The following is a 26821-nucleotide window of genomic DNA, read 5'->3' on the forward strand; positions in this document are numbered from 1 at the left end:
GGATATGAAACAGGTAGTTCATGCATTGAAACACACAAAAGTCTTGTTTTGCATCGATGGAGTATTGGTCAAACATTTAAAGGGCAATAAGAGCTTTTGGGGCCAAGAGAATACTTACTTTTTCCACAGTACACCATTAATTATAGATATTATAGACTATTTAGATCATTTTTGTTAAATACATTATTAACAAGCTAATTTTCCTTCTGTTTTCATTCAATTATATCACCTTTATCTGTAGGCACTGTTTAAATTAAGTCAACAATTATTGAGTCTATTGAGCGTGCTTTTTTCACATGACTTTATCAAATAAACTATGAAAACCTTCTGAAATTAGGGCCTGTTCACACCACTCCCAGTGCGTTCCAGCAGCTAACCAAGTTGGAACGCAGTGGATCGCATACTGTGAAGGCTCCCTGTCTTCTGGGGCGGGAGGGGGAGGTGGATTCAAGTCAATAGCACCACAGCCACGCCACCCCTGCACTCATTGCAATCACCCGCACCAGAACGTGTGGCACAGCAATGTCCGCATTCCGGTCCAGTGCGATAGCGAAAAATAGTGCAAGCACAATTTTTTGCAATTGCTCTGGATCGCGTTCTGTTGCGGACGATTGCACTGCGGGCAGGAGGTGTGGCTGCAGTGCCATTGACGTGAATGCACCGCCATGCCCCTTCCCGGCACAGAATGCAGGAAGCCTTTACAGTATGCAATCCAATGTGTTCCAGCATGGTTAGCTGCTGGAATGCACTGAAAGTGGTGTGAACAGGCCCTTAAGATTTAGCTGGTCAAACTTAGTTGCTAACAGTCCAGATGACTTTCCACTTAGTCACCACTATTGACTAATATTAGTATACACTGTTTAAGTGAACTAACATGACTGTATCAGTTATAACTATTGTGTGTGGAGGCACTCCTCCAACTTGAGACCTGGGCATCTAACCACTGGGGGGCTGTGACTTTCTTTTCAAGGGTGGCTACTATTTATAATTGTTCATGGCATGTTTTTTTATACTTTGCTGGACAATATATATTTGTTTGGTCTGGATTCAATATTGGAAAAAATACTTTAATATTACTTTAAGTATCTGAAACTTGTATTTATTTATCTTTGATCTCTTGCATAGCCCCCAGTTTATAGTTAGTGGTCACATATCAAAACCAACATGTAGGTATTCATAAATGTTGTGTATGGATCTTCTAACAAAAACATAATGTTGAGTGAACAAAAAATGTCATACCTGGACAGACGCTTTCTTCCTGGGTATTCTCGATGGGCAGTTCTGGATTCGGACAGTTTTCATCCCTCACCTCAGCAGGTGGGGTGGGACTAAAGCTGTAATAAAATGAAGTTACTTTCTGTGATAGATTTAGATGAAAAACAATGAAAGTGGTAGATCTACAACACAAAGATGGGATGTCAATGAAAAGAATAGTAAGCACTTTACTACTCGGTAATGTACTGTTGACAAAATATCAGAAATAGGTTTTCTGTGGAAATATGCATATGACTTTTACATATGACAACCTTTTATTTAGAGTTTGGAGAAGGCAGGAGAAGTGAACAGTCTAGGACAACATAACTGATTTGGAAAAATCCCCCAATTCAGCTCACTTACCAGTTCAGCTATGTTGTCCTAGATTGTTCACTCCTCCTGCCTTCTCCAAACTCTTCACCGTTTTGTGAAAAACCCTGTAAAACTTAATTTAGCCAATGAAACTACCTATCCCATTACATGACCCCTTAGTGTGCCGCTACATCAATCTACTGCTGTAAACTGAAGGACATATTGATAAAAGTACTGAATGTGACAATAACCACACATTCATGTCACATTCACTGCTTTATAAAATGCCATATAGTCATTCCAAGCATCATATAATCTGCTTACTTACAAACCAACAGCACATAGTCTAGTGATTCTCAAATGTCTCTTACCAATTCTTAGCTGCTGGTTGCTGATTTCACTCACCCCTTACCTACTTGATACTCGCCAGTAAAAACTAAAATTTATGTGAGAGATTGCTTTCAATAGAAAGGTTACACACACTTCACATAGCAAAATAAAAAAAGACTGAAAAGAATCCCTTTGAAAACTGTTCCTAACGGGAACAGCAGTAATTTATTCTAGCATACATCTAAATAAGATGTAACTGTTGGGTACCTGTTAAAGTACAATCCCAATTCCGAAAAAGTTAGGACGCTGTGTAAAATCTACATAAAAACAGATTGCAAGGATTTGCAAATCGTAAACCCATATTATATTCACAAAAGAAAATAGAAAACGTATCAAATGTTTAAACTAAGAAAATGTACCATTTTAAGAAAAATAAATAAGGTCATTTTGAAATTGATGGCAGCAACAAGTCTCAAAGAAGTTGTGACAGGTCATCAAAAAGCTGGCAAAGTAAGTGGTACTAACAAGGAAGAGCTGGAAGAACATTTTGCAACCAATTAGGTTACTTGGCAACAGGTCATTAACATGATTGGGTATTAAAAGAGCATTTTAGAGAGTCAGAGTGCCTCAGAAGTAAAGATGTAGCTTTTCACCAATCTGTGAAAAGCTGCATCTAAAAATTGTCTACGGTAACAATTTCAGAATAATGTTCCTCAATGTAAAATTGCAAAGACTTTAAATATACTATCATCTACAGTACATAATACAATCAAAAGATTCTGAGAATCTGGAGAAATCTCTATGCACAAAGGACAAGGCCAAAACGCAATACTGGATACCCATGATCTTCAGGTCCTCAGATGTCACTGCATTAAAAAAAAAGCCATGATTCTGTGATGGACATCGCTGCATTAGCTCAGGAATACTTCCAAAAATCACGGTCTGTGAACACAGTTCGCTGTGCCATACAAAAATACAAGTTAAAGCTCTATCATGCAAACAAGATCCAGAAACGCCACCGTCTCCTCTGGGCCAAAGGTCTTTTAAAATGATCTGTTGCAAAGTGGAAAACTGTGGTCACACGAATCAAAATTTGACAGCTTGCACATCTGGAAAGGCACCATAAATGCTGAAAGATTGTCAAGCAGCACATGCAGAGAATGTCTTTTTCAGGGAACACCTTGCATATTTCAGCAGGACAATGCTAAACCACATATTGCATTTATGACAATAGCATTGCTTTGTAGTAGAAGAGTCCGCGTTCTTAACTGGCCGGCCTGCAGTCCAGACGTTTCACCAAAATTGAAAATATTTGGTGCATCTTGAAACAAAATATATACAACAAAGAAGATCCCGGACTGTTGAGCAGTTAGAATGCTATAATCAGGCAAGAATGGGACAACATTTCTTTCCCAAAATTCCAGCAACTGGTCTCCTCAGTTCCTAGACGTTTACAAAGTGTTGTTAGAGCTCTTATATGTTCCGTATTGGTCTGTTAAATATACTATTGTTATATCTGCTCGATAAGTGCACAAAATACCTGCTGATCATGTCAGAAATTCAAAGCTGTCCTGTGTCTTGTGTATACTAATTAGATTAGTAACTAGATTAATTAGTATACACAATTAAGACTATTAGACTAATTAGGTTTCCCAGTTTATATCTTGGGACTATAGAATGATTAGCCTTTATGATGTAGAGATGGGATAGTGGGTGGGTCTGAGTAGTGTATTTATCTATCTATCTATCTATCTATCTATCTATCTCCAAATACATAGTAACTGATGAAGCTAGTTTCTCCTGCAGGCCTGACTAAGATATACAAGTTGTTGCCAGGGCTCTAGCTTTTTAACAAGTCTGCTCAAGTGTACCGGTGAGATTTATTGTGACCAACCATACAACAAACACTTAGCAGACAGCTAGGATTTATGATAAAATATCCAGGTGGTGAAACCGAGTCCACAGAGGCTGCTTCTGCCTCCCAGCTCACGCTTGTTGAATAAGAAAATAAATAGAAACACCATGTATGAGTAACAGAGATTGGAGCAAATCAGGTGACACAATGCAAGACTCTGTGAGCCAGAATGGATCATTAATGCATTTAAAGCAGAACACTGCACTTTTTAATTACCTTTCCCTGCCTGCGATGCAACCTGATTTTATCATTTCACCAAAAGCAAGGAAGACCATTCATAATGGTACAATTTTTATGAAATATTATGTAATAAATGTCAGCTGTTGTATTATACATACAATACATCAGGGCCAGACAAACTCTAGCAGCAACGTAACCAATGTAGTTGAATACTGATGATGCCTAGATTTTGGGAGCTATTAATAAAGAAGTCAATATAACCACATCTTCTATAGGTCTTCAAGGCCCTGTATATATATATCAATGTGTTTTCAAGCTCCCAAGCACAAGAAAAATGCGTTTCACTTTTATTTCAGATTTTACTATTTACTGACAGTAACTATTCACAAACATGTGCTGAGCCAACACAAATAAAATAAATGTGTTTTATTTCTGCTCCTTTAATATTCATTTTCTCATTCAAGACAGTTGAAAGGAATTCCTATAATGCAACAAAACTGCATATGCTTTTGTCTGTCAATTTCATAAAAATGTGCAATGTCTTAGTTGATTTAACTGGCACACAATGCCAGGCTGTGGCAAACAAAGCGAGCAGAGTACTGTTATGTATTAAAAAGGGAATTATCTGTAGAGATAAAGCAATAATGTTGCCACATAGATCACTAGTTCGGCCACATCTTGAGTATGCAGTTCAGTTTTGGTCACCAATCCACAGAAAGGATGTCCTTGAGCTAGAGAGAGTCCAGAGAAGGGCAACTAAACTAATTAAGGGGCTGGAGGACCAAAGCTATCAGACAAGGTTGCTAAACGTAAACATGTTCATGCTAGAAGTGAGGCGATTAAGAGCAGACATGATTTTGATGTACAAAATGTTTAGTGGAGATGGCAACATTAGCAATAAACTTTTTACTGTAAACTCCCTAACAAAAACTAGAGGCCCCCACCTAAAATTGGTGTAGAATAGATTTATCCACAAGAGGCGTGGGGCTTCTTTTCAGTCGGAGTGGTTAAACTTTGGAACTCTCTGCCACAAGCAGTGGCATCAGCTGAGAGTATTCAAAAATCAATTAGATACCTTCCTCAGAGACCGTAAAATACAGGGGTACAGGTACTCTTAAAAACTAGACCACACAGGGACTCATATACACACATAGACACACAAAGGTTGAACTTGATGAACCTGTGTCTTTATTCAACCTCAAATACTATGCAACTATACTATGTAACTGGCAAGCTTCCGATTACTTTTATTGCTGGTATTCTTGCAACAGCACAAGGGTGATCATTGCTGCCTTGCAGCAGTCAGGCTCCGGTTTTGAAATTCAGGAAGACCCTATCTGCAATGGGTTTTTACCGTCTGCTTGCTCCCCTCCCCCAAAAGACTCAGCTTTTCTCCAATAATCAAAGCAGTGATATAGTGATCATCTTCTACCCATGTTGGGTGCAGAGCTGGGGTGCCTCAGTTATAGAACGAGAGACATTATAATGCAAACATTAATGGGACATTGAAAGATGCAAATGGTGACAATACACTCTTGAAAGCTCTATAGAAAATGTAAGCACTATATAAACATCAGGAACAATAAAATACATGTACTGTATGCTAAATAAGTTTGTGAGATGTAAATGTGTGGTATGGGCTTTATTATGCACATTTCAGCTGCACTGGTTTTCCCTCTGGATGTACTTTCTTCTAAAACTAGGCAGGCGATAAATAGTACCATTTGTTGTATATTTCAAGAGCACACATTATAGATGAAAATGATCCAGACATGCCGGAGTCATTTGTTGTTCCGCTACATTCAGCATTTCACCTGCAGCACGTAATACCCCAATAAAGTTACACTGTAGCAGTGCTTACACTAATTTTCAGACGATTACATTAACAGCTCTAACTACTCTCCAAACAAGTTGTCTCCCCTGTGACAAGAATATTGCTTGCTCTTGAAACATGTTTATGTAAAAAGAAATGCACCTAAAGCATGAAAAATGATTGTGATGCTAGGAAAAGCACTCCAGAGACATGGCGTGTGGCCCAGAGCCAGGTGCCTGCTAGACTCTGTGTAGGAAAAGAACAGTCTCAAAGAAAAGGGGGAACGTTTTTTTTGGCTGATGGTCAGCTAGTACAGGTTGTTATCAGTGGTGTACATTACACAAGGATGGGAAGCAGAATGTGTGCACGATCTCACCTTTGTACAAGCACCTCTGGAGCTACTCCTTCACATTCACTTGGCAGCATGTTGGTAAACATTTCCTGAAAAAGAGTACAAAAAAATGATGAGTTTCATAATCTAAATGCAATGTAATCTTAAATCTTTACTACTGCATAGTTGTGACTATCACTTCCTACTACCAAGTACATTACAAAGATGTGTGTATAAAAGGTATGTGATTTTTTAACTCTCCCAATTTTTATTAATAGTTTTTTCTTACAATCTCCAATGTCATCCCTTTTATTTGTAAAGCGAAGCTTTGCCGGCACAGCGTTGCTTGAACAAACTCCAATTCCCATCATGCAATGGGAAATGGGGTTTTCAATGGGCGTTAATGTGGGCAGACATGTTGACGAACTTAAGAATGCCATTCATTGCTTTCCAGCAGGCGTGGATGGGCATGACAGCCCCGAATTCTCCTGGCCTATCAGTCTAAGTATGAGGAAATGGTGGATAAGACAGACTTTGAATCTGGTGGCCTGTCAGTGAAAGTATGAGGTAATGGTGGGCAGGACCGGCCTGGAGTCACCTGGCCTGTTAAACAATGGAATGTTATTGAGTTGGTCAGGCTGGAAGTCAGACTTCAGGTGTTATTAAGTCACCGCTCATGGAACTACACAGGGTATGCCACAAGACCGGTGGCTGGGGGAATAGAGGCCATAGAGCCCCTCTTCTAACTTATTCAAGTGGAGATTTCTCAGTAGGTAAACACCTGTACGAAAAAAAAACAAGAATAAATGACCTTTGCGCTAATGACAACATTTCTGCCCAGGTTTCTGCTTTAAAAGTAATCACACTACTAATAAAGACAAGCTGCAAGCACAAAAGAATAAAAGAAAAACAATCAACAAATCTAAGGTTAACATAGACACTAGAGGGCGGTCAAAAGTGCAGATATAATGTGACCTGCTAGCTTTATCCTTGACTTTTGCCATTTCCCCCTAATACTGAGAGATCGGTACCTCTGAGACATGAGGATGCACACAGCCAGACTGGACAGCTGCCTAAGCAGACAGACCACTCAGTGTTTGTAAGGTATGTGAATGTCTGTTAATGTGAAGTAAATCAGTTGACATGACAGCACATATCAGTCTATGTTTGACCCTTCACCCCCTAAATGAATCAGAAGTGCAGACAAGGTCAAAGAGAATAAAGTGAAAAATAAAAAGGTACACATATCAAATGTTTTATAAGAAAGCCCATACACATATAATTGACTAAACATTTACTTTATAGTGAGAACCTTTGACAGTTCAAAAACTGACTTCCTTCATAATTTTAATGGACAATCATACACAAAAGGGGAAAAAAAAGACAACCCCTGGTTTCTTGCAGACTTCCAATAAAGACATGTTCTTACTTGAAATGGTTACCCAGCAACGGTTTACAATACACACTAGCAGGGCTATTCACTAAAGAGTGAAGAGTTTGGAGAAGGCAGGAGAAGTGAGCAATCTAGGACAACATAGCTGATTTGGAAACATTCTCCAATTCAGCTCACTTTCTAGCTCAGCTATGTTATCCTAGATTGTTCCCTTCTCCAAACTCATCACCCTTTTGTAAATAGCCCTATAGGTTTTCTTTTCCGCCTAACTAATGGCTAGGTGTCAATTTGAGCGAGCGCACAGCAATCGGAGAAGATATTTGACTTTTCTTATTCAGGACAATCACAACCCTAAAGTAAACACCTCTGTCATGCTTCCCCAATTCCTGGACAAAGCTAAACAGAAATCTGTAATATTACAAAATTCAACAAGTAAAGGAAGTGTAAGAACCTATGTGGACGGGCTTTGGGACTGTGTCAATGGTCTCCATTTGACATCAGTTTGAGATGCTTCTGAGAACATTTAGAATTATTGAACCTGCTTTAAGTTGGGTTTGCATTCTTGTAGGCTTGTATGGCAATGCATAACCATTGTGAAACAAACAAAAGCCCATCGACACATGCCATAAGTCAGATACTTGCCTTGTCTTTTCAAAATGAACCTCTGAATAATTTTCGAGGTCTTTATGAATACATTTCTGACATGTCACCATATACTAAACAGCAACAGTAAAAGTTTATCAAAAGCTGAAACCTCTATAATTAAAAAGCAGCCTTTCGTTGCTCCTGCATCCTTCCCTCCTCATCACTCATTTTTGTCCTCTCCTATGTCTTCCCTCTTCCTGTTGGTCTCTTCTGTTGTTGACGTTTCCTTTTACCAGGCCTAAGCCTATGTAAGTCTGATGTTTCAAACCTTTTTTTAGTGTCATATGAGTGCAACAGGACTACTACTACAGCTTCAGATTTTGTACTCTCTAATGATGTTAAAAAATTAATGTCACCATTCTGTTTTTGCTGTCCACTTGCCACCAGCATGCAGTCAAGTAACCTTTTGGCCTTGTTCACACATACAGCAAAAGCAGGCAGTTGATGTGCGATTTTTAACCCCCCCCCCCGCAATATCAGCACTGTGGCCAAACAGTGCTGTTTACATTGCTGTGCATCATACAGCAATGTCACGTTTCACAGGCAGTGCCGCTAGTCGAACAAAACTATTGCAATGAATGGGACCGCGTCGCAGTCTCAACATGGTTTTGCAAAAGAAAATCCCTATTGGGATTTTTTATTTAAAAAAGGCAGTATCGCCTCCTTAGGTCCAGGTAGCTGCTGCTCCACAACTAACCCTCTACAAAGCGATCCACCACTGATTGCTTTTCAGAGGGAGGTGAAGGTTGTTGCCAATGTGAACTCATCCTTTGACTGCAGCATGTCACGGATCGGGGCTCACAGGTATGAACTGGAGTCAGGTATGTGGACCCTTTCTACTACACTGGCACGGACACTTAGAGAAAAGGGTCCAAGCAGTGTAGGCTGATGACTCCCAGAGCTGGAGTACAAGTAGGGGAACTGAATGAGGCAATGGAAGACAGAATAGTCTGGTAGGACAAGGTATAGGGCAGGGCACTGCAATGCTAGATAGGTGGCATGGGGTCCCCCAGGATGTGGATTCTAAAGGCCAACCAGTGTTCATCAAAGCTCCTGATGGTGGAGAAGGGCTTGGCTGTGTGCTGACCCCAGGTCACAATCTGTAGATTCACTCAACTCACCTAACAGCCAACAATCGTTGACAAGGCCAGAGTTCAGGACAGGTTGCAGACACACAAACAAGGGACAAAACAAAAGGTCAGGGTCAGAAGGAGGACCAGGACTTCCATGGACAATCTGAAGACTGGGATTTCCAGGTAATATCCAAAGGATAGGGACAGACCAAAGAATGGGATTTCCAGGGACAGGTCAACAGTCTTCATAAACTTCAAGGTAAATCAGATTGAATCACAAACGGGGGTTCCACATCTAGCTTAGGAAAGCATTACTCGGGCAGCAGGCCGGTCGCTGCCCTGGGTTTAAATAGAGACAGGAAGAGGAAGGATTCACAGGATTGGCCACAACCGGACGCACTGATTGGCCGAGAAGCTGCATAAGAAACAGCAGAGGTCGGCCGACGCCTAAAGCTGCCAGACTGGTGCAAGAGTGAGTCAGGTTCAGAGCACATGCCTGGAGGACTACAAGCAACAGCACAGCTAGGACTGCAACAATTAAATCGACATAATCGATTATAATCAATTATTGAAAAAGTTGTCAACTTTTTCAATCATCGATTAATCGGCTTCCGATTGGTTGGCCCTGTTCATGGCTCCACACACGCTGCGCACCGCACCTCCTCCCCATCTCACATTCGCCGATGCCAGACCCGCCCGCATCCACGCTCCACACGCGGCATCTCCTCCCCCGTTCACTGACCGTCCACATCCACGATCGGCACAGGGACGCGGGGAGAAGTAGTAAGGAGGAGCAGGTGTGGGGGGATGACAGCCGCCGATAGACAGGTCCGATCTCAGAAGCAAGTTGCTGGAAGACTGCTCAGGTAAGCCTGCACTTTCCCACACATGGTGCTCTATAATGTATTGCTGGGATTTGTATTCCTCTATAGCTGATGGTACATTGTGCTGTATATTATACATGGGAATACAAATCCCAGCAATACATTATACACTGTATGTATAGTGTATTATTGCTGAGATTTGTTGTACTCCTCTATAGCTGGTGGTATTCTGCATTGCGCTGTTTAGAGGACTACAAATCCCTGCAATAATGCATTATACAGCGCAATGCGGAATACCACCAGCTATAGAGGAGTACAACAAATCCCAGGAATAATAGATTATACAGTGGTGCAATGCCAAATATCACTAGCTATAGAGGACTACAAAACCTAGCAATAGTACATTATACAGCGCAATGCCGAATACCACCGGCTATAATGTACTATTGCTGGGATTTTTTTGTATTCCTCTATAGCTGGCGGTATTCTGCATTGTGCTGTATAATGTACTATTGCTGGGATTTGTATTCCTCTATAGCTGGTGGTATTCTGCATTGTGCTGTATAATGTACTATTGCTGGGATTTGTAATCCTCTATAGCCGGTGCAATTCTGCATTCATTGCTGTATAATTTTACACTTTTCATTCACTATATTGCACACCACACTTTTGTTTTCTTTTTTTACTTCCACCGCTCCAAACCTGTAGTCCCATCACTGGAGCCATTTTTTAACATGTATTTTATTTTTTATCCGATTAACTGAACTTAATAATCGGCTAACTAATCGATTTTGAAAATAATCGTTAGCTGCAGCTCTAAGCACAGCCCTGCAGAACCAGGGGTAAGAGGTCTGTATATACTTGTAGAACTACAAGTAACAGCTCAGCTGCAAGTCTGCAGCTGAACTGTGACACAGCAGGGGCGGATATGTGTCAGACATATATGAACACAGCCAACAATTGCACAGGCACCAAGATGTCCATGACTGGGTGATCTCTGAGCAAGCCATCTAAAAACTATGAAGTAGATGCTGAGCCTGTAAATAGCCGGAACAAAAATAGTGGTGTTCTTCTGGAGAAAAGACAGATGAAGACATAGTCAGGCAGAGTACAGAGATCTCCATAAGAGGTAATAAATACCCGTGTTATACATACACATTACTTAGCATGCATGAATGCATTTAACACGAGCTAGATCTACATAAATGTAAAAGGTGCAAAGTAAGAAAAACTCAAACACAAGATTAATAAAACTCATCAAATGCCTTAGTGAAACATACAGCACTGATTTTAAAAGAGATGGGTCAGGTAAAATACAGCACCCTGCAAAAATTCTGCGGTAGTTTTCATTGTGCTTACAATACGCTACAGATGTTGTGTTACTTTATTCTCCACAGGTACCTAGACAAAAAAAAAGAGCATATACTATAAATATATAAACCTGTTATACTCAAAAAGCATTTCAATGTAATTGTTAAAAGGCTGTTTTGGCACTATGCCTCATTCTTTAGGAGAGCGATGTAAATAAACCTTTAACAAAGCACCTAAAACAAAAGGTGTCACTAATCAAAGAACTATTATATAGTCCCTTCATCCTGCAAATCTAAACTTGGAAGTGACTGCTTGGTTGAATCAGGTGAACTTCTATCACCCCTTTGTAAGCCCTATAAATCCTCAACCAACTACCAACCAACCTCTTTCCTTCCAGAGTAACATGAACAGGCCGGGCTGTACTGAGAGCTGTATTTCACAAAGGCTATTACTGCGAGAATAAGAGCATATTTCTCTGCCTCAGACAATAAGACAGAACATCAATACTACCCATGCTCGCACCACAGGAACAGTAGCTCAGGATACAGAAATAAACAATGGCAAGCCAACTCAGTGACCTGGACTAAAGATGAGCGCATTGTAACTATGGGAGGCTAATCAGAAACGGTGTGATCACACTAAATTACTACTGAGTGAAACAAGACCATCCTGTCTGTTCTCTAAACAACAGCTTGTATATCAGACCATCACACACATGCCACCATCCCTTCCTCCCCGTCATTCAATTTTCTGATGAGATAGTTAATTTTAAAAGAAAGCCAAGCAAATAGCTTTTTAGCTATTTTCACAAAAAGACTTTACCGGTTTAGCTCAGGGTGTTGCTCCTCTTTCCCATAAGATTACAAGAGGCTGACATAAAGACAGACTGAGGTACTTTTACTAGCTCTAAGCAAAATATCTCTAACTATTTATTACTATTATTATAATACAGGATTTATATAGCGACGACAGTTTGCGCATCGCTTTACAATATGAGGAAGACATTACAAATCACAATACAATTCAAGACAAGATGGTAAGGAGGGCCCTGCCCGTGAGGTTAATCCTTCTAAGAGTAGTCATTGCTTTCCATCCGCATGGAGTTCAAAAAAAGAAGTCTGAAATATTTTTAAACACCTGCCCTCCTCTGCACTAAAATAAAGGATATATATATACACTATATTGCCAAAAGAATTGGGACGCCTGCCTTTACACGCACATTAATGGCATCCCAGTCTTAGTCCGTAGGGTTCAATATTGAGTTGGCCCACCCTTTGCAGCTATAACAGCTTCAACTCTTCTGGGAAGGCGTCCACAAGGACTAGGAGTGTGTCTATGGGAATGTTTGACCATTCTTCCAGAAGCGCATTTGTGAGATCAGGTACTGATGTTAGACGAGAAGGCCTGGCTCGCAGTCTCCCCTCCAATTCATCCCAAGGTGTTCCATCGTGTTGAGGTCAGGACTCTGTGCAGGCCAGTCAAGTTCCTGGTGTGCAGTCATGTTGGAACAGGAAGGGGCCATCCCCAAACTGTTCGCACAAAGTTGGGAGCATGAAATTGTCCAAAATGTCTTAGTATGCCGATGCCTTAAGAGTTCCCTTCACTGGAACTAAGGGGCCAAGCCAAAGCCAAACCCCAACCCCTGAAAAAACAACCCCATGCCATAATCCCCCCTCCACCAAACTTTACACTTGGCACAATGCAGTCAGGCAAGTACTGTTCTTCTGGCAGCCGCCAGACCCAGACACGCCCATCGGATTGCCAGACAGAGAAGTGTGATTTGTCACTCCAGAGAACACGTCTCCACTTATCTAAAGTCCAGTGGCAGCGCGCTTTACGCAACTGCATCCGACACTTTGCATTGCACTTGGTGATGCAAGGCTTGGATGCAGCTGCTCGGCCATGGAAACCCATTCCATGAAGCTCTCTACGCACAGTTGTTGTGCCAATCTGAAGGCTACATGAAGTTTGGAGGTCTGTAGCTATTGACTCTGCAGACAGTTGGCAACTTCTGCTCACTGTGAGCTTCAGCATGTGCTGACCCCGCTCTGTCACTTTACGTTGCCTACCACTTCGTGGCTGAGTTGCTGTTGTTCCCAGTTACTTCCACTTTGTTATAATACCACTAACAGTTCACCGTGGAATATTTAGTAGCAAGGACATTTCACGGAACACCTGAATCCAATAATTTGGAGGGGCGTCCCAATACTTTTGGCAATATTGTGTATATATGGGGGAGAGAGAGAGAGACACACCAAACCAGATGAGTTGCAAATGTCCCCCAGCATTTAAATTTTGGTGCGCATCACCAGCAGTTTTCACTCTGCTGTATTATTCACAATTCCAATAAGTGAGGCACTTATATGCGTTTTCTATTTTATTGAAATCGGTACGGTAAAGTACTTTCAATATGATGAAGTGCAGAGGCACCTCAATTTGGAATTACAGTGTGAACTGTATGCAGGTGGTCTGTGTCTGTGGGTGTGCCCCATATAGAAGCTTACTCTGCCATTTGCACATGTACCTGTACAGCTGCAGCTTCAACCAGACTCTTAGGCCCCGTTCACATATAGCGCGTTATCGCGCATTTTTGCCGCGCGATATCGCGAGAAGTTGCCGGCCAATGCTATTCAATGGAGCTGTCTTAACTCCATGTCGCTCGTCGCGGTCGCAAGTCGCTTCTACCGGACCCTTTCTTCGGCGGATTTTGCACGATTTTGCTTTTTTCTATTGAGCCCGACGGAGAAGGTCGCGCTACCGTCGCTGGAACGCCGCCCCGAAAGTCGCGCTATCCCGGCCGCTGCAAAGGTATGTCGCTATATGTGAACGGGGTCTTAAAGGAGAACTATGAGATGAGTGATTTCCACTCACCTCATAGTTCTAGCCGACCTGTGACAATGAGACTGTCACAGGTCGGCTCAGTAGATCGGGAGGTGAGCGAACAGATAGCGGCGTTCGCTCACCTCTCGATCCTGTCACGACTCTCTGCCGTGACAGGGGAGGGGCTGGATTCCCCCCTCCCCGCTCCAATCCGCCAGCGCTGACTGGCGGAACGGACGGGGGAGGGTACAGCTGGCTCTGCCTCTAGATAGGCAGAGCCAGCTGTCACTCACGCAGCTGGGCGGATCTCGACATCGATGTCGGGATCCGCTCCGGCGTCTCAGTATACCGAGCTTAGGGTACTGAGCTTAGGGTATATATACTGAGCTTAGGGTAACGGGAGGACGCTAGTTTGTGTCCTCCCGTTACCCTAAGGAGAACTATGGGGAAAAACACTGACCCCATAGTTCTCCTTTAATGAATTGTATAGGCTGGCTATATGCTGCTGTATGGTGCACCTGTCAACTGGCCACAGAAATATGCAGGGATGCATGCTGTACGGCCCTCTTGTTGTTGTGTGCAGAAGGCTTATTATCGCTTCCCTCTTTACCACCCTAATCACCTCTGCTTATGCTGAAGAGAGGTAATGGAACACATTCTAAAAGATGGTAAACGGATATTAAAAATATGGATATGATTTAATCAATCCTGCTGGACAAACTGCCCACTTCAATAAAATCTGGGATTCTTGAATCAAACACTTTCTACTTCCTAATTTTGAGAGGCGTCTCCTGCGTATTTGAATGTCCTGGTGGGGCTGCATAGGGGCTTCCTTTGGGACCCTTCTTATGCCGTTCCCACTTTGGTTCCATGTGTTCTCTGCTCCTCACTATCTTTCATTCCTTTTTTTCTTCCTTTTGTGCCCCTTCACTTTCCTTTGTTTTCCATTAAAGTGACATTAAACCCTCAGATTTTTTAACATAAAACAATACTGTAATGTGTGCCTTACTGTAATCCATGGTTGTTTCCCTTCTCTTTGCTGCTCTTCCTTTTAAATCTGTATCTGACACTAAAAAATAAATAAAAAAATGTAAAAAAATTAAAATTAAAAAATAAAATTAAAAAATGTAAAACAAAATAAAATTTAAAAAAATGTGTAAAAAAAAAACGAATAAAAAAAAAAGCACAACCCCTCCCTCCCCCCACATAACACACACATATTGTGGTGCACACCATGCACATGCGCTGCAGTGCGTTGTTAGAACGCATCGCAGTGCATGATCTTTTTTATTTATTTATTTTCTTTTAAAAAAAAACATGAAATTAACTGTGGCAGCGCCACAGGCAAAGCTTTGTGACTCATTGCCATGCGTTGTGATACCTTGTGTTGCAATTAAATATACACCTGTATCATTTTATCACAACACAAACACCAAAACAATTTTTTACATAAGTCGATTTACAGTTTTGCATACCTTCATTTTTTTATGTAACAGCAAGTAGGGGAAATCTACCCAATAGGGACATAGATTGCAAATAAAAACTTGCCAGGGGTTTTATTCCTTCCCCACTCTGTGCAAAACAAACAAAAAAAAGTTTGGCCTGGAGTTGTGCTTTAGAGTTGAATACTGATGGACACAACTACTCTATTTTTCTGCTAAGGTCCATGACACTGACAGCTAAACAATCAGTTAATATACAGGAGTGGACAATGCTAGGATCTGGTCCAGCTTTGCACAGGCGGGTTGCCAAGCTAAGAGACTGTTTATACACAGTTTGATGATCAGCTGGCCGCGCAGTACAAACTATTGGCTTTTTAGATATCGGTCTGTATCATGAATATCGCTTTCTTTAATAAGAGCGGTAAGCTATTGTAATTTATTTATTTCAGGTATTTATATAGCGCTGACAATTTACGCAGCACTTTACATAGTTGCACATTCACATCAGTCCCTACCCTCATGGAGCATACAATCTATGGTCCCTATCTCACATGCATACATACAGGGCCAACTTAGAGAGGAGCCAATGAACCTACTAGCATGTCTTTGGGAGTGTGGGAGAAAACCAGAGTACCCGGAGGAAACCCCCGCAGGCACAGGGAGAACATGCATCAATCTGATTTTGGTTTACTGACGTCAGATGAGAGAAGCACACATTCTAATATGAACTATGAGTTGCTGTGCATTGTTTGGTGCAATTCTGATAAAGCTTGCACCTTTTAGCTTGTGCCAACAGGAAACATTGCTGTGTATGAAAAAAAATAAGCTAACATAACGCTAAAGAAAAGTTCAATTAAACATGTTTGCATTATGTTGTATGACTTTAAACCCAAATGTTACTTCTCCCTACAGAAATATATTGAACATTAAATTATATTTATATCTGCCATTTTCTATATCATCTTCAGAAATGTACATAACTAGCTGTTCCTTTTTCATTAAACGGAGTTCTCGTCATAGAGTTTGTAGTGGTGCAATGCCGCCACCTTCTGTCCACACATAAAGCATCAGGTTCAAGAAAAACACAATCCCTACTGTTTACCATTTCTAACAAAAACATAATAGATCAGTCAACAAAGCTTTCAATCAAAGTAAAAGAAACTACACAACGTATGTGTACCTGTCATGCAAGCTACAGGTAGCAAAAGTGAACAACTGGAATCTTTTCCACCCGCGATTTAAAACAAAGAAAAACAGTCACATTAAAACGAATAGAAAGCAAATTATATTGCCTATGAATATACATAGCTTCAGTATTTTTCTTTCTTTTGGGCTAAAACTTTAGAATTAAAACTGGGATATAATTGGCAGTGCTTCCATGTGCTTTTTTTCCAAACTCCCAACTACTTAAAGTGAAACTAAACTCAGGAGTTAAATCTTTAAAATGCAATTTCACCTAGGGAAAGGTTTATACAAGTGAAGTTTGTACATAGGGTTTACTATACCCCTACCAGGCTGGCCAGGATATATTGTACAGCCAACGCTCACTGTAACAGGTGCAACTGTAACTGCGGAGATGGGCATGTTTTTCCACGTAGTATGGTCTTGCTACCACCTTCGACCATACTGGGAATCTGTCTTCTCCACAATCAACCCAGTGACAGGCTTCCAGCTGGATCTTCCTGCTAGGCTGTGAAGACACTATACAAACAACCAGGGCCAATAAACGACTTATTTTCCATGTTGCTTTTTATGCTCGTCGGTAGATTAATCTAAGATAGAAATTAGCCATTCCCTTCACGGTGGGACAATGGATACACACAATAGATAGATTGCTACCCATTTACAAAATTACCTACATGAGTCGGAATTGCATACGCAAGTTTGGCCGGGTCTGGGGGGATTCGGTGGAGGCCAGGGAGCTCACACTAGAGGGTCCAGATGAGGGGGGGTCACTCAGCTTGATGCTGTGAATCCAGATTGCTTACTGTGGTACCCACTGCTGGCCCCGAAGCATACCTTACTTCATAAGCATACGAAGCATACCGAAGTGTACCTTTGCCGGGTTGCTAATGTGCTTATCCTCTCCCCTCGTGGATCCCTGTTACAAACACCCCCCTTCTGATATGTAACCTAGAATGACCCATCCGTGGGTTAAATTATCTCTTGCCTATGGTACCTGTGATCCACGCTATTTTGTGTTTCTATGTATTATTATTTTATACTGTATTGAATTTGTATGCACTTATGTTTGTTTGAATTTTTCTGTTTTTGTGCTCAAAACAATAAAAACTTACCTTTTAAAATCTTAAAAGTGTATTCAAGTACCTTAACTATTAACAAAAATGTATTTTATATGTGTATCACTCAGCTGTAGATCCTCAAATCATCTCTGAATTGGTGCTGACACTGTCCATCCTTCTGGAGGGTGGCTACTTTTGTTCCCCATGGTCCCAGTGTGTGTTGTAAAGTAGCCACCACTCCAAGCTCACTCCTGTAATATACTACAATCTCAAAGCAAATTAGTAAACTAAACGTGAGATTGTAGTCCATCATGGGAGTGAGCTTGGAACCGTGGCCACTTTACAACACACAGGGACCATGGGAACAAAAGTAGCCACCCCCCCAGAAGGAAGGACAGTGTGAGTTCAGAGATGATTTGAGGATCTAGCAGATGTGGATGGCTTACTACAGTGACTGGCCAGGTCTGTAATAAGAGGGGAGAGTGGTTTACAAAGTACACAGTGTAAATACATTACAATACAAACATAATAACTAAGATATATAAAAAGATGAATGTGCTTATCCTTAATCAGTATTATCGAGAGAGAGAGAGAGAAAGACGGACTACATATAGACCCATTTTCCCATTACCCAATATTATATATAGACCCAATATTTCCCATTTTGACTCATCAGTCCAGAGCACCTGCTGCCATTTTTCTGTGGCCTTGTGGCCAAAAAGCCACACCGATGTGGGAACAAGGCTAAGTGATTAAACTATGCACGAAAACATAAGAACCGGGGTGCAGAAAAATGGCAGCAGGTGCTCTTGACTGAGGAGTCAAAATGTGAAATATTTGGCTGTAGCAGGAGGCAGTTTGTTCACCGAAGGGCTGGAGAGAAGTGTAGGCAACAGTGAAGCATGGTGTAGGTTCCTTGCAAGTCTCGGGCTGCATTTCTGCCAATGGAGTTGGAGATTTGGTCAGGATCAATGGTGTCCTAAGTGCTGAGAAATACAAGCAGATACTTATCCATCATGTTATACCATCGGGAAGGCGTGTGATTATCCCCAAATGTATTCTGCAGCAGGACAACGACCCCATACAGCCAATGTCATTAAGAACTATCTGTGTGTATATGTAGTCCGTCTTTCTCTCTCTCTCGATAATGCTGATTAAGGATAAGCACATTCATCTTTTTATATATCTTAGTTATTATGTTTGTATTGTTGAAGTAAGTTTGTTTGCGGAAGGGCTGGAGAGCGGTACAATAATGACTGTCAGCAGCAACAGTGAAGCATGATGGAGGTTCCTTGCAAGTCTGGGGCTGCATTTCTGCAAATTATTTTGGTCAGGATCAATTGTGTCCTCAATGCGGAGAAATACAAGCAGCTACTTATCCATCATGTCATACCATCATGGAGGTGTGTGATTGGCCCCAAATTTATTCTGCAGCAGGACAACGACCCCAAACATACAGCCAATGCCATTAAGAACTATATTCAGCGTAAAGAAGAACAAGGAGTCCTGGAAGTGATGGTTTGGCCCCCACCCTGTTCTCAACATCATGGAGTCTGTCTGGGATTACATTGAAGGGACAGAAAGAATTGAGGCAGCCTACATCCACAGATCTGTAGTTAGTTCTCCAAGATATTGGAACAACCTACTGGCCGAGTTCCTTCAAAAACTGTGTGCAAGTGTACCTAGAAGAATTGATGCTGTTTTGAAGGCAAAGGGTGGTGACACCAAATATTGTATTGATTTGGATACCTATTCTGTTCATTTACTTTCTATTTTGTTAATTGATCAAAATAAACTATTAACACTTATTTCTGAAAACATTCTTACTTTACAGCATTTTTCCCACACCTACTTAAAACGTTTGCATAGTAACATATAAGGTGTATATAAAGGCACTCACAGGTCTTGAGGTGTATATAAAGGCACTCACAGGTCTTGAGGTGTATATAAAGGCACTCACAGGTCTTGAGGTGTATATAAAGGCACTCACAGGTCTTGAGGTGTATATAAAGGCACTCACAGGTCTTGAGGTGTATATAAAGGCACTCACAGGTCTTGAGGTGTATATAAAGGCACTCACAGGTCTTGAGGTGTATATAAAGGCACTCACAGGTCTTGAGGTGTATATAAAGGCACTCACAGGTCTTGAGGTGTATATAAAGGCACTCACAGGTCTTGAGGTGTATATAAAGGCACTCACAGGTCTTGAGGTGTATATAAAGGCACTCACAGGTCTTGAGGTGTATATAAAGGCACTCACAGGTCTTGAGGTGTATATAAAGGCACTCACAGGTCTTGAGGTGTATATAAAGGCACTCACAGGTCTTGAGGTGTATATAAAGGCACTCACAGGTCTTGAGGTGTATATAAAGGCACTCACAGGTCAGGGAGCTCAAAGCATCAGCCTTTTAATTTCAACATCAAGATGGACACCTTCAGAATCATTGACAATAAAATGCTGATGCTTTGCTTATCTTGGCTGCAAGACCAATGAGTGCTTCTATACCTACTTTGGATTTGTATGGATATTTCTGTGGATGAGCACCCGAGCATTTACCTTACAAATAGAGTGTGGTGGCTACCCCCTGAACACTCAAAGGATCAGTGGGCAAAATAGCAACAGCTCATATGAACATGCGTGAAGTATATATAATACATTTAGGAGCAGTGGTGGGAGCAATTGGTAAACAAAGCTCACATTCCATTAAAAAAAACAGTAGGCATATTTATGTAGTTGTATGAGGCAGGAGCTTTTTCACATAGTTTGTATTGGCCAACCAAATACACACAAGCACTGGAAAAGTACAGTTAGAGACAGTTTGAGTTAAATTGTATTCTGTAGTGCAGTGCAGGCTGTCTGAGACAGGTCCTCTTTCAAACCTTTTGATAAACAAGGCACGTCCTAATAGTCACACTGATCTAAGAGCGCTTCATTGTCTAAAAAGCTTTGTGTTTAATGATACATTCTCATTTAGGCTTTGCAATGTAGTAGTTTAAATGTCACATATCAACATTTTTTCCTTACAGGTGCTGTTTTCTACATCCACGAACAAAACAAGAGTAAGATATTAAGCCTTGACATGAAGTTAAATATTTAACAGATTGTTCAGGCGAGATTTCCATGAACTCCGAAATCTGGAATTATTCTTATAAATAACGCTTTTTGTATTCTTCACAACAAAAAGAGACACTACAGCCATCTATTATGGAAGATGAAGTGTAATAAAAATCCTCCACCTTTACATGCATCCAAAAATGTCCTCCTTGTGGAAGTACAATTATATAAGGGGAAAAACTGCTTGTATAACACAGTGTCTCCTATATGGTATATATGGTTTATATGGTTTACATACAACAAGCCTGTTTATCATGAAGGTAAATTTGCTATGGGACCAGAGAGCTATTCTACAAATCTGCTCCCTAGAACTACATGTTCAATATACTATATTAGTGTATTATGCAATAAGCTATGGGTTATAGCTTAGGAAGGAAATTACCACATTCATGTTATTTGATCTATCTAGGTATTTTGACAGTAAAGTGTCCGGGAGCTAAGGGCACGGCTGCCCAATTTGGCAAACACAGCTAGACTCTGAGGATCTTGTTGTGCCATGTGTATATGCTGACCCTGCACCTCGGCACATGCAGTATTGTAAGTATGCTTACCCCCACTGTTGGAACCAAGAGGGCTATTCAGAGACCTGTGTTCCTAAACTGCAGCTGCCTCTGACCTGGTCTGTCTGCCTCTCCTACCTTCCCGGAACTTCTCATCACAGATGTATGCTAGGCCTTTTTTGCAGATCCTGGCTCATCACAGCTATCGAGGGATTTTGCTGATTGGGTTAGCTGACTCTGACCTGCCTCTTGGCAGATATGTGGAGGACTCTTAATTCAGCTGCAAGAAGATTCTATAGTCTGATGAAAGCAAAACAAAGCTTTTTTTTGCCAATATTAGGTCAGGTGGGGGTCATGGCAAAAATCAGGTTTTTCTAGTACTGTGATTTGTTTTAAAATGTGTGCCAAAGTGTTTGGATTATATACAGAAAATATGGACTGGATGTGGATGATAGAGTAGGGACCTAAGGTTATTCAAAATAGTTTTGGATTATGGGACTATGTGAATAGGAGAATGGAAATTATGATCGCTTGGCAGGTAAAAGGGCCTTCTTGAGCACTGGAAAAGCATGTTTATATATTTCAAGGAATACTCCCTAATAGCGTTTTTCTTCAATGTCATTCACCTAGCTGGGAAAGCATTTTACAAACATTTTAGTATGTTTGGTAAGCCGGAGCCGCCTGCTGGCATAACAAGGGTATGCACAGGTAAAGGGGAAAACCTGAAATGACTGTGCGAAGTAATAAGTGGTTGCGGTCTTAGGGCAAAGGTGGAAAAAGTGGTTGCAAAGAGTCAGAAAGAGAATGAGGATTTAAATTGCTGACTTGTGCTGTATTTCTGTTATTAAATCAAGATTTAATAACAGAAATCTTGATAACCTTAACACAGAGCAGAGGTAAGTGAACATGAGGTCAAGTTTGTGGCCATGATTGCAATTAGAGAAAGAGGACCCTTGTGTGAACCCAAAGGATAGGTTCACCAAGGATTAATGACAGCAGGGCTTTTAATTGGAGTGTGGATGCGGAGATCGAAGATATTAAATGCAGAGTTGTCGGCACATAGCAAAATCTATGCAGAAAAATAATGCATAAAGCTCACACAGGGCTTGGGGAACAAAGTGCCTGGTAGCTAAGTGGCGTTAAAAAATTGGCGTTGGACTGTTTGGGATATATTGAGTGCTTGATTTTTTGAATACTTGTTGTCTCCCTTCCTTTTTAGACCCTTTTTTAGTATTTAAAAACTCTTTTTCCTTTTCTGTCAGTTTTTTTAAACTGTTCCCAGAGTGCCAGGATCGATAGAGTGCTGGTGTTTGTAACTGAAGAACAGATGTGGAGAGAGTGAACATCAAAGACAAGTATCTAATAAAGAGATAGTATACCTTTTAACTATACATTATTGTGCCTCAAATAAAAGGTCTTCAGTGGATTTCCCTAGCAGAGTTTGAGCCCTTACACTACAACTGAGAACACTCAGGCTGGCCAAAGGCAAAGTTTTAATTTCCATAAAAATAAAAGAATGAAGAAAATGAATATGTTTGCATTTCTGAGAGATCTGTGATATATGAAGAGTAACCAGAAGCAAAAAACATGCAAGCATTCACCAGAAGCAAAAATCATGGAAGCATTCAATGGTGGTTTCTTTTAAAGAAAAAAAAAAATAAGGACTAGATTTTATAATGATAGAAACATGTATTCATTGTATCAATCTATGGCACTTGACATTTATTAACACCGTAGAAAGAGCAAATAAGACAAAATAATATGAATACTGTCTGTGCATATATGTTCTTATAAATAGTAATTGCATCACTCACTTGTGATTGACTTTTCACTTGGCCTTCAGATCGACAGGAATGGTCATCCTCTTGGAAATGGCTACAAGAAGCCTTTGACCTCTTGCTGGGAACAAGCTGTATGTCTGAACTATCAGTCTCTTCTGCAGTCTCCAACACACTCTGTTTTGGCTTCTGCTGGTCACCACCCTCTATAATCTCCTCTGTATCTTCCTGGCTTAGGCTGCCTTGGCTGTCTTTTGCATGTTCGTTTCTTTCTGAGGAAGCAGCTAGATTAACTGGTTCACCATATTCAGTTTTCTCTAAGAGATGTCTCTGAGATTTTTTCAAACTTTTCTCATACACCTCTAGCTGACAAAGGATGACTTGGGTATATGCATTAGGATCCTGACCGTTTGGACAGAAAGGTATACCCCAGTAGTAATGGACACTACTGTCATTTTGCTGTTTTTTGGCAAACATATTAGCAGGCGTTTGACAGGTATGCGCAGAAAGAGCATCCCTATTATTCAATGAGACATTCTCCATGCTTGATTCCTTCAAACAAATGCTGACATTGTGTGACGAACTTGCACTTTCTGTGACTTCAGACTTATTTGAGATAGATCTCAATGAAGAGGAATCTTGCTGCGTACTTTCTGAACAGTATAAAGAGTGGCCCTCTATTTCATCTGATATATTTACAGAACTTGGGCTTTTGTCCTGAAGTAATCTGCAGGGAATCATTTTACGTGCATTTGGAGACTTTACTGGAAAAACAGGACTTAAAGAAGCTTTACAAGGCAACACACTGGCAAAGTCATTACTGTTACTTTGAGATAAAGAAGATGCTTTGCAGCTTTCTGTGCATGATAAAGGGTCCTTGCAGTTTGGAGACAAAATAATACTAGGACTTTCTACTATGTCTTGACTTAAACGTTTCAAAAACACTTTGGGGGTTTGTGAAGAGTCTTGACCTAAACTCTGAGACTGCTGTGACAAATGCTCTTCATCTAAAGCAATGTCTTCTTCACTAGAAGATTCCTCTTCAGATAAATCATGAACTCGGACAACTGTTGCTTTAGCAGGACTTTTGCAACTCTGAAAAAAATTGCAGACAGTTTATAGTTAGGGGATCAAAATGTTATCCTTGGAGACACAAGATCTTTTAGAACTTCTTCAGATTCATGCGTTTGTGGATGGTAAAATGTTGTGGTTATAGCCCTTAATTTAACCACAACTCAGCCCTGCATTGGGCGAGGTAACAGTACAGCTTTATAAACTGTGGAGAGAAAATTGGCATTAGCCCTAACCAAGAATTTGCATGAATTTTCACAGTTACAGGTCATGTTAGTAAACAAAATGTTACAGCTTGCAGAAATCATTGTTTACTATAGGTGTTGAAAACCTATGACCCGCAGGTGAATTTACAGCTTCCACTACCTCAGAAATCAGAAAATCTGAATTGTAGCTCCTGAGAGCTTTTCTCCTACACACCCAACCCCCCCCCCCCCCCCCCCCCCCTTTCCCAAGCCACACAACCTACTGGCTATAGGGGGGTCAACGCACAAAGATAAGGTAGGAAAGCAACCGTTGCAGGAAAATATGAGGACAGCAGCAAATACCTGGGAGGTATGCTCCCTAAAGGGGAAGATGATCATGAGTTAAAAGCTACAAAAACCATTCTAGGTTAGCTGTTAAAATGATTTGCATTCCATTAAATGTTGGAGCCACCTTCTTGTATGGCACAATTGTATGGAACACAAATGCGGAATGCAAGTTACACTAAAACAATAGCTCTTCATAGCTAATACTGGCTACAGAGCACAGACCAATGCTTGTGGACAAATTTTAGCAGTGTCTTGTGGCTAATTAAGTGTCTCAATAGAGCAATTGCATCTAAACTGCCTTGTTGATACGTATCATGCATCCACCATAATCCATGAATACTTAGCTAAATACAAGTTTTCCAATAGGTGTAATTTATTACCATTGGAAAAAAAAATCCTATTTGTCTACTCCAGTGGTCTCAAAGTACCGGCCCGCATGCCGGTACTCTGTGGCCCGCAGCCAGCTCACATGTGGGAGAAGCTCCACGGTCTGCATCTATGTCGAATGCAGACCGCAGAGCTGCTTCTGTGTCGGCACTCGGTCATTGATTGGTAAGACCTGCTGCAGAACACACTAATCAATCACCGAGGATCGTGCCTCCTCCCACAGCCTCCTCCCTGCAAAAAGGTAAGCAGGAGAGGGGGGCTCTGTATTACATTTCACATGTGGGTGTGCGGGGGAAACTGGGGGCTGTTATTTTATATGTGTCAGGGGTGGGGGGGACTGGGACTGTATTATAATTTCCATGGAGCTGCTGTCACCTGATCATTAACTTGAGCAGGTGACAGCTGCCACTTTTAAACACCAGATTAGTGATTCCTGCTGCAGGAAAACGCAAGTTCCTGATGCAGGAATACCTAATCGCACCTAAACCTACAGATATTAATGGGGCCTTATTGTGTATGTATTAGTGTCCATAGTACCAAACCGGATATAGTTAAATTTTATTTTAAAGTATGAAATTTGGCAAGCGGCCCCCATGGGAGAAAAAAATTTGTCGAGTGGCCCCCAAGTTAATTGAGTTTGAGACCCCTGGTCTACTGCTTTGTTACAAATGTGCAAAACAGATATGCCATCCTGGAAAATGCCTTCTACGGTCAAACTATGCAACAATCTGAGCAGCTTTGGTTCGATATACTGCTGTATATGAAAATGCAAGTCCATCTAAGCCTTACAATATACAGAAATATGGGACTAGTTATCTTGTGACTGACCTTCTTGCTAATGTCATCACATACAATGCAGGACAAGCGGCCCCCAAATTGTATGTGAAGATATAGGAGTGCCTGCCCATAATCTGGTTCTGGAGAGAAGACTCCACTTTCGTGAGACTGCGGGGTAAGGTGAGTAATACTCTCTGTTAAATCATCCCCTAGAAAAACAAGCAGTATGTTCTTCATCAGCTTTTGGACAAATAATTTTTCTTAGCACTGCCCAAGGTACTAATTTAAAAGCAGAATGTTAAAATACCAAACATATACAGGTAACTTAGACATTCCACGAAGGTGACCTCAATGCTGATAAATGCTCTTTGGCAACCTTCAAGGAAACTACATTAAGGTAAGGGAACTAAGGAATGAACATTCATTTTGGTGGTGATTAGCATTATTAAAAGGAGAACTATGGGATGAGTGAATTACACTCATCTCCATAGTTAGAGCCAACGTGTGACATTGAAATGGTCACACGTCGGCTCTATTGATCGGAAGGTGATCCGCTCACTTTCCGATGTCAGTCACCGCAGGAATTCCCCCCTCCCCTCCTCCAGCGCTGACTGGAGGGACAGACGGGGAAGGGGGCGGGTCAGCTGTCAATCAGCCAGCTGGGTGGATCTCGACAGTATTGCCTGCTATATGCTGAGTTTTGAGTCATGGGAAGACACGGTAAATGACACGGTAAATGTCCTCCCGTGATCCTGAGGAGAACTATGGGCAAAA

The 26821-nt window shown here is 41.1% G+C and overlaps 1 protein-coding gene across 1 annotated transcript in view; it reads right to left on the reverse strand.

The window, feature by feature from the left end:
- Positions 1-26821, reverse strand: part of UIMC1 (ubiquitin interaction motif containing 1) — a 61371-nt gene that overhangs the window by 11858 nt on the left and 22692 nt on the right. The window contains exons 4-6 of the mRNA XM_018552382.1: positions 23316-24374; positions 6181-6245; positions 1240-1397 (exon numbers count right to left, since the gene is read on the reverse strand). Of these exons, the coding sequence (XP_018407884.1) occupies positions 1240-1397; positions 6181-6245; positions 23316-24374 (1282 nt within the window). The remainder of the gene's footprint in view (positions 1-1239; positions 1398-6180; positions 6246-23315; positions 24375-26821) is intronic.

The sequence above is a fragment of the Nanorana parkeri genome, unplaced genomic scaffold (assembly GCF_000935625.1).
Source record: "Nanorana parkeri isolate BGI_ZX_2015 unplaced genomic scaffold, ASM93562v1 scaffold87, whole genome shotgun sequence".
Lineage (NCBI taxonomy): Eukaryota > Metazoa > Chordata > Amphibia > Anura > Dicroglossidae > Nanorana > Nanorana parkeri.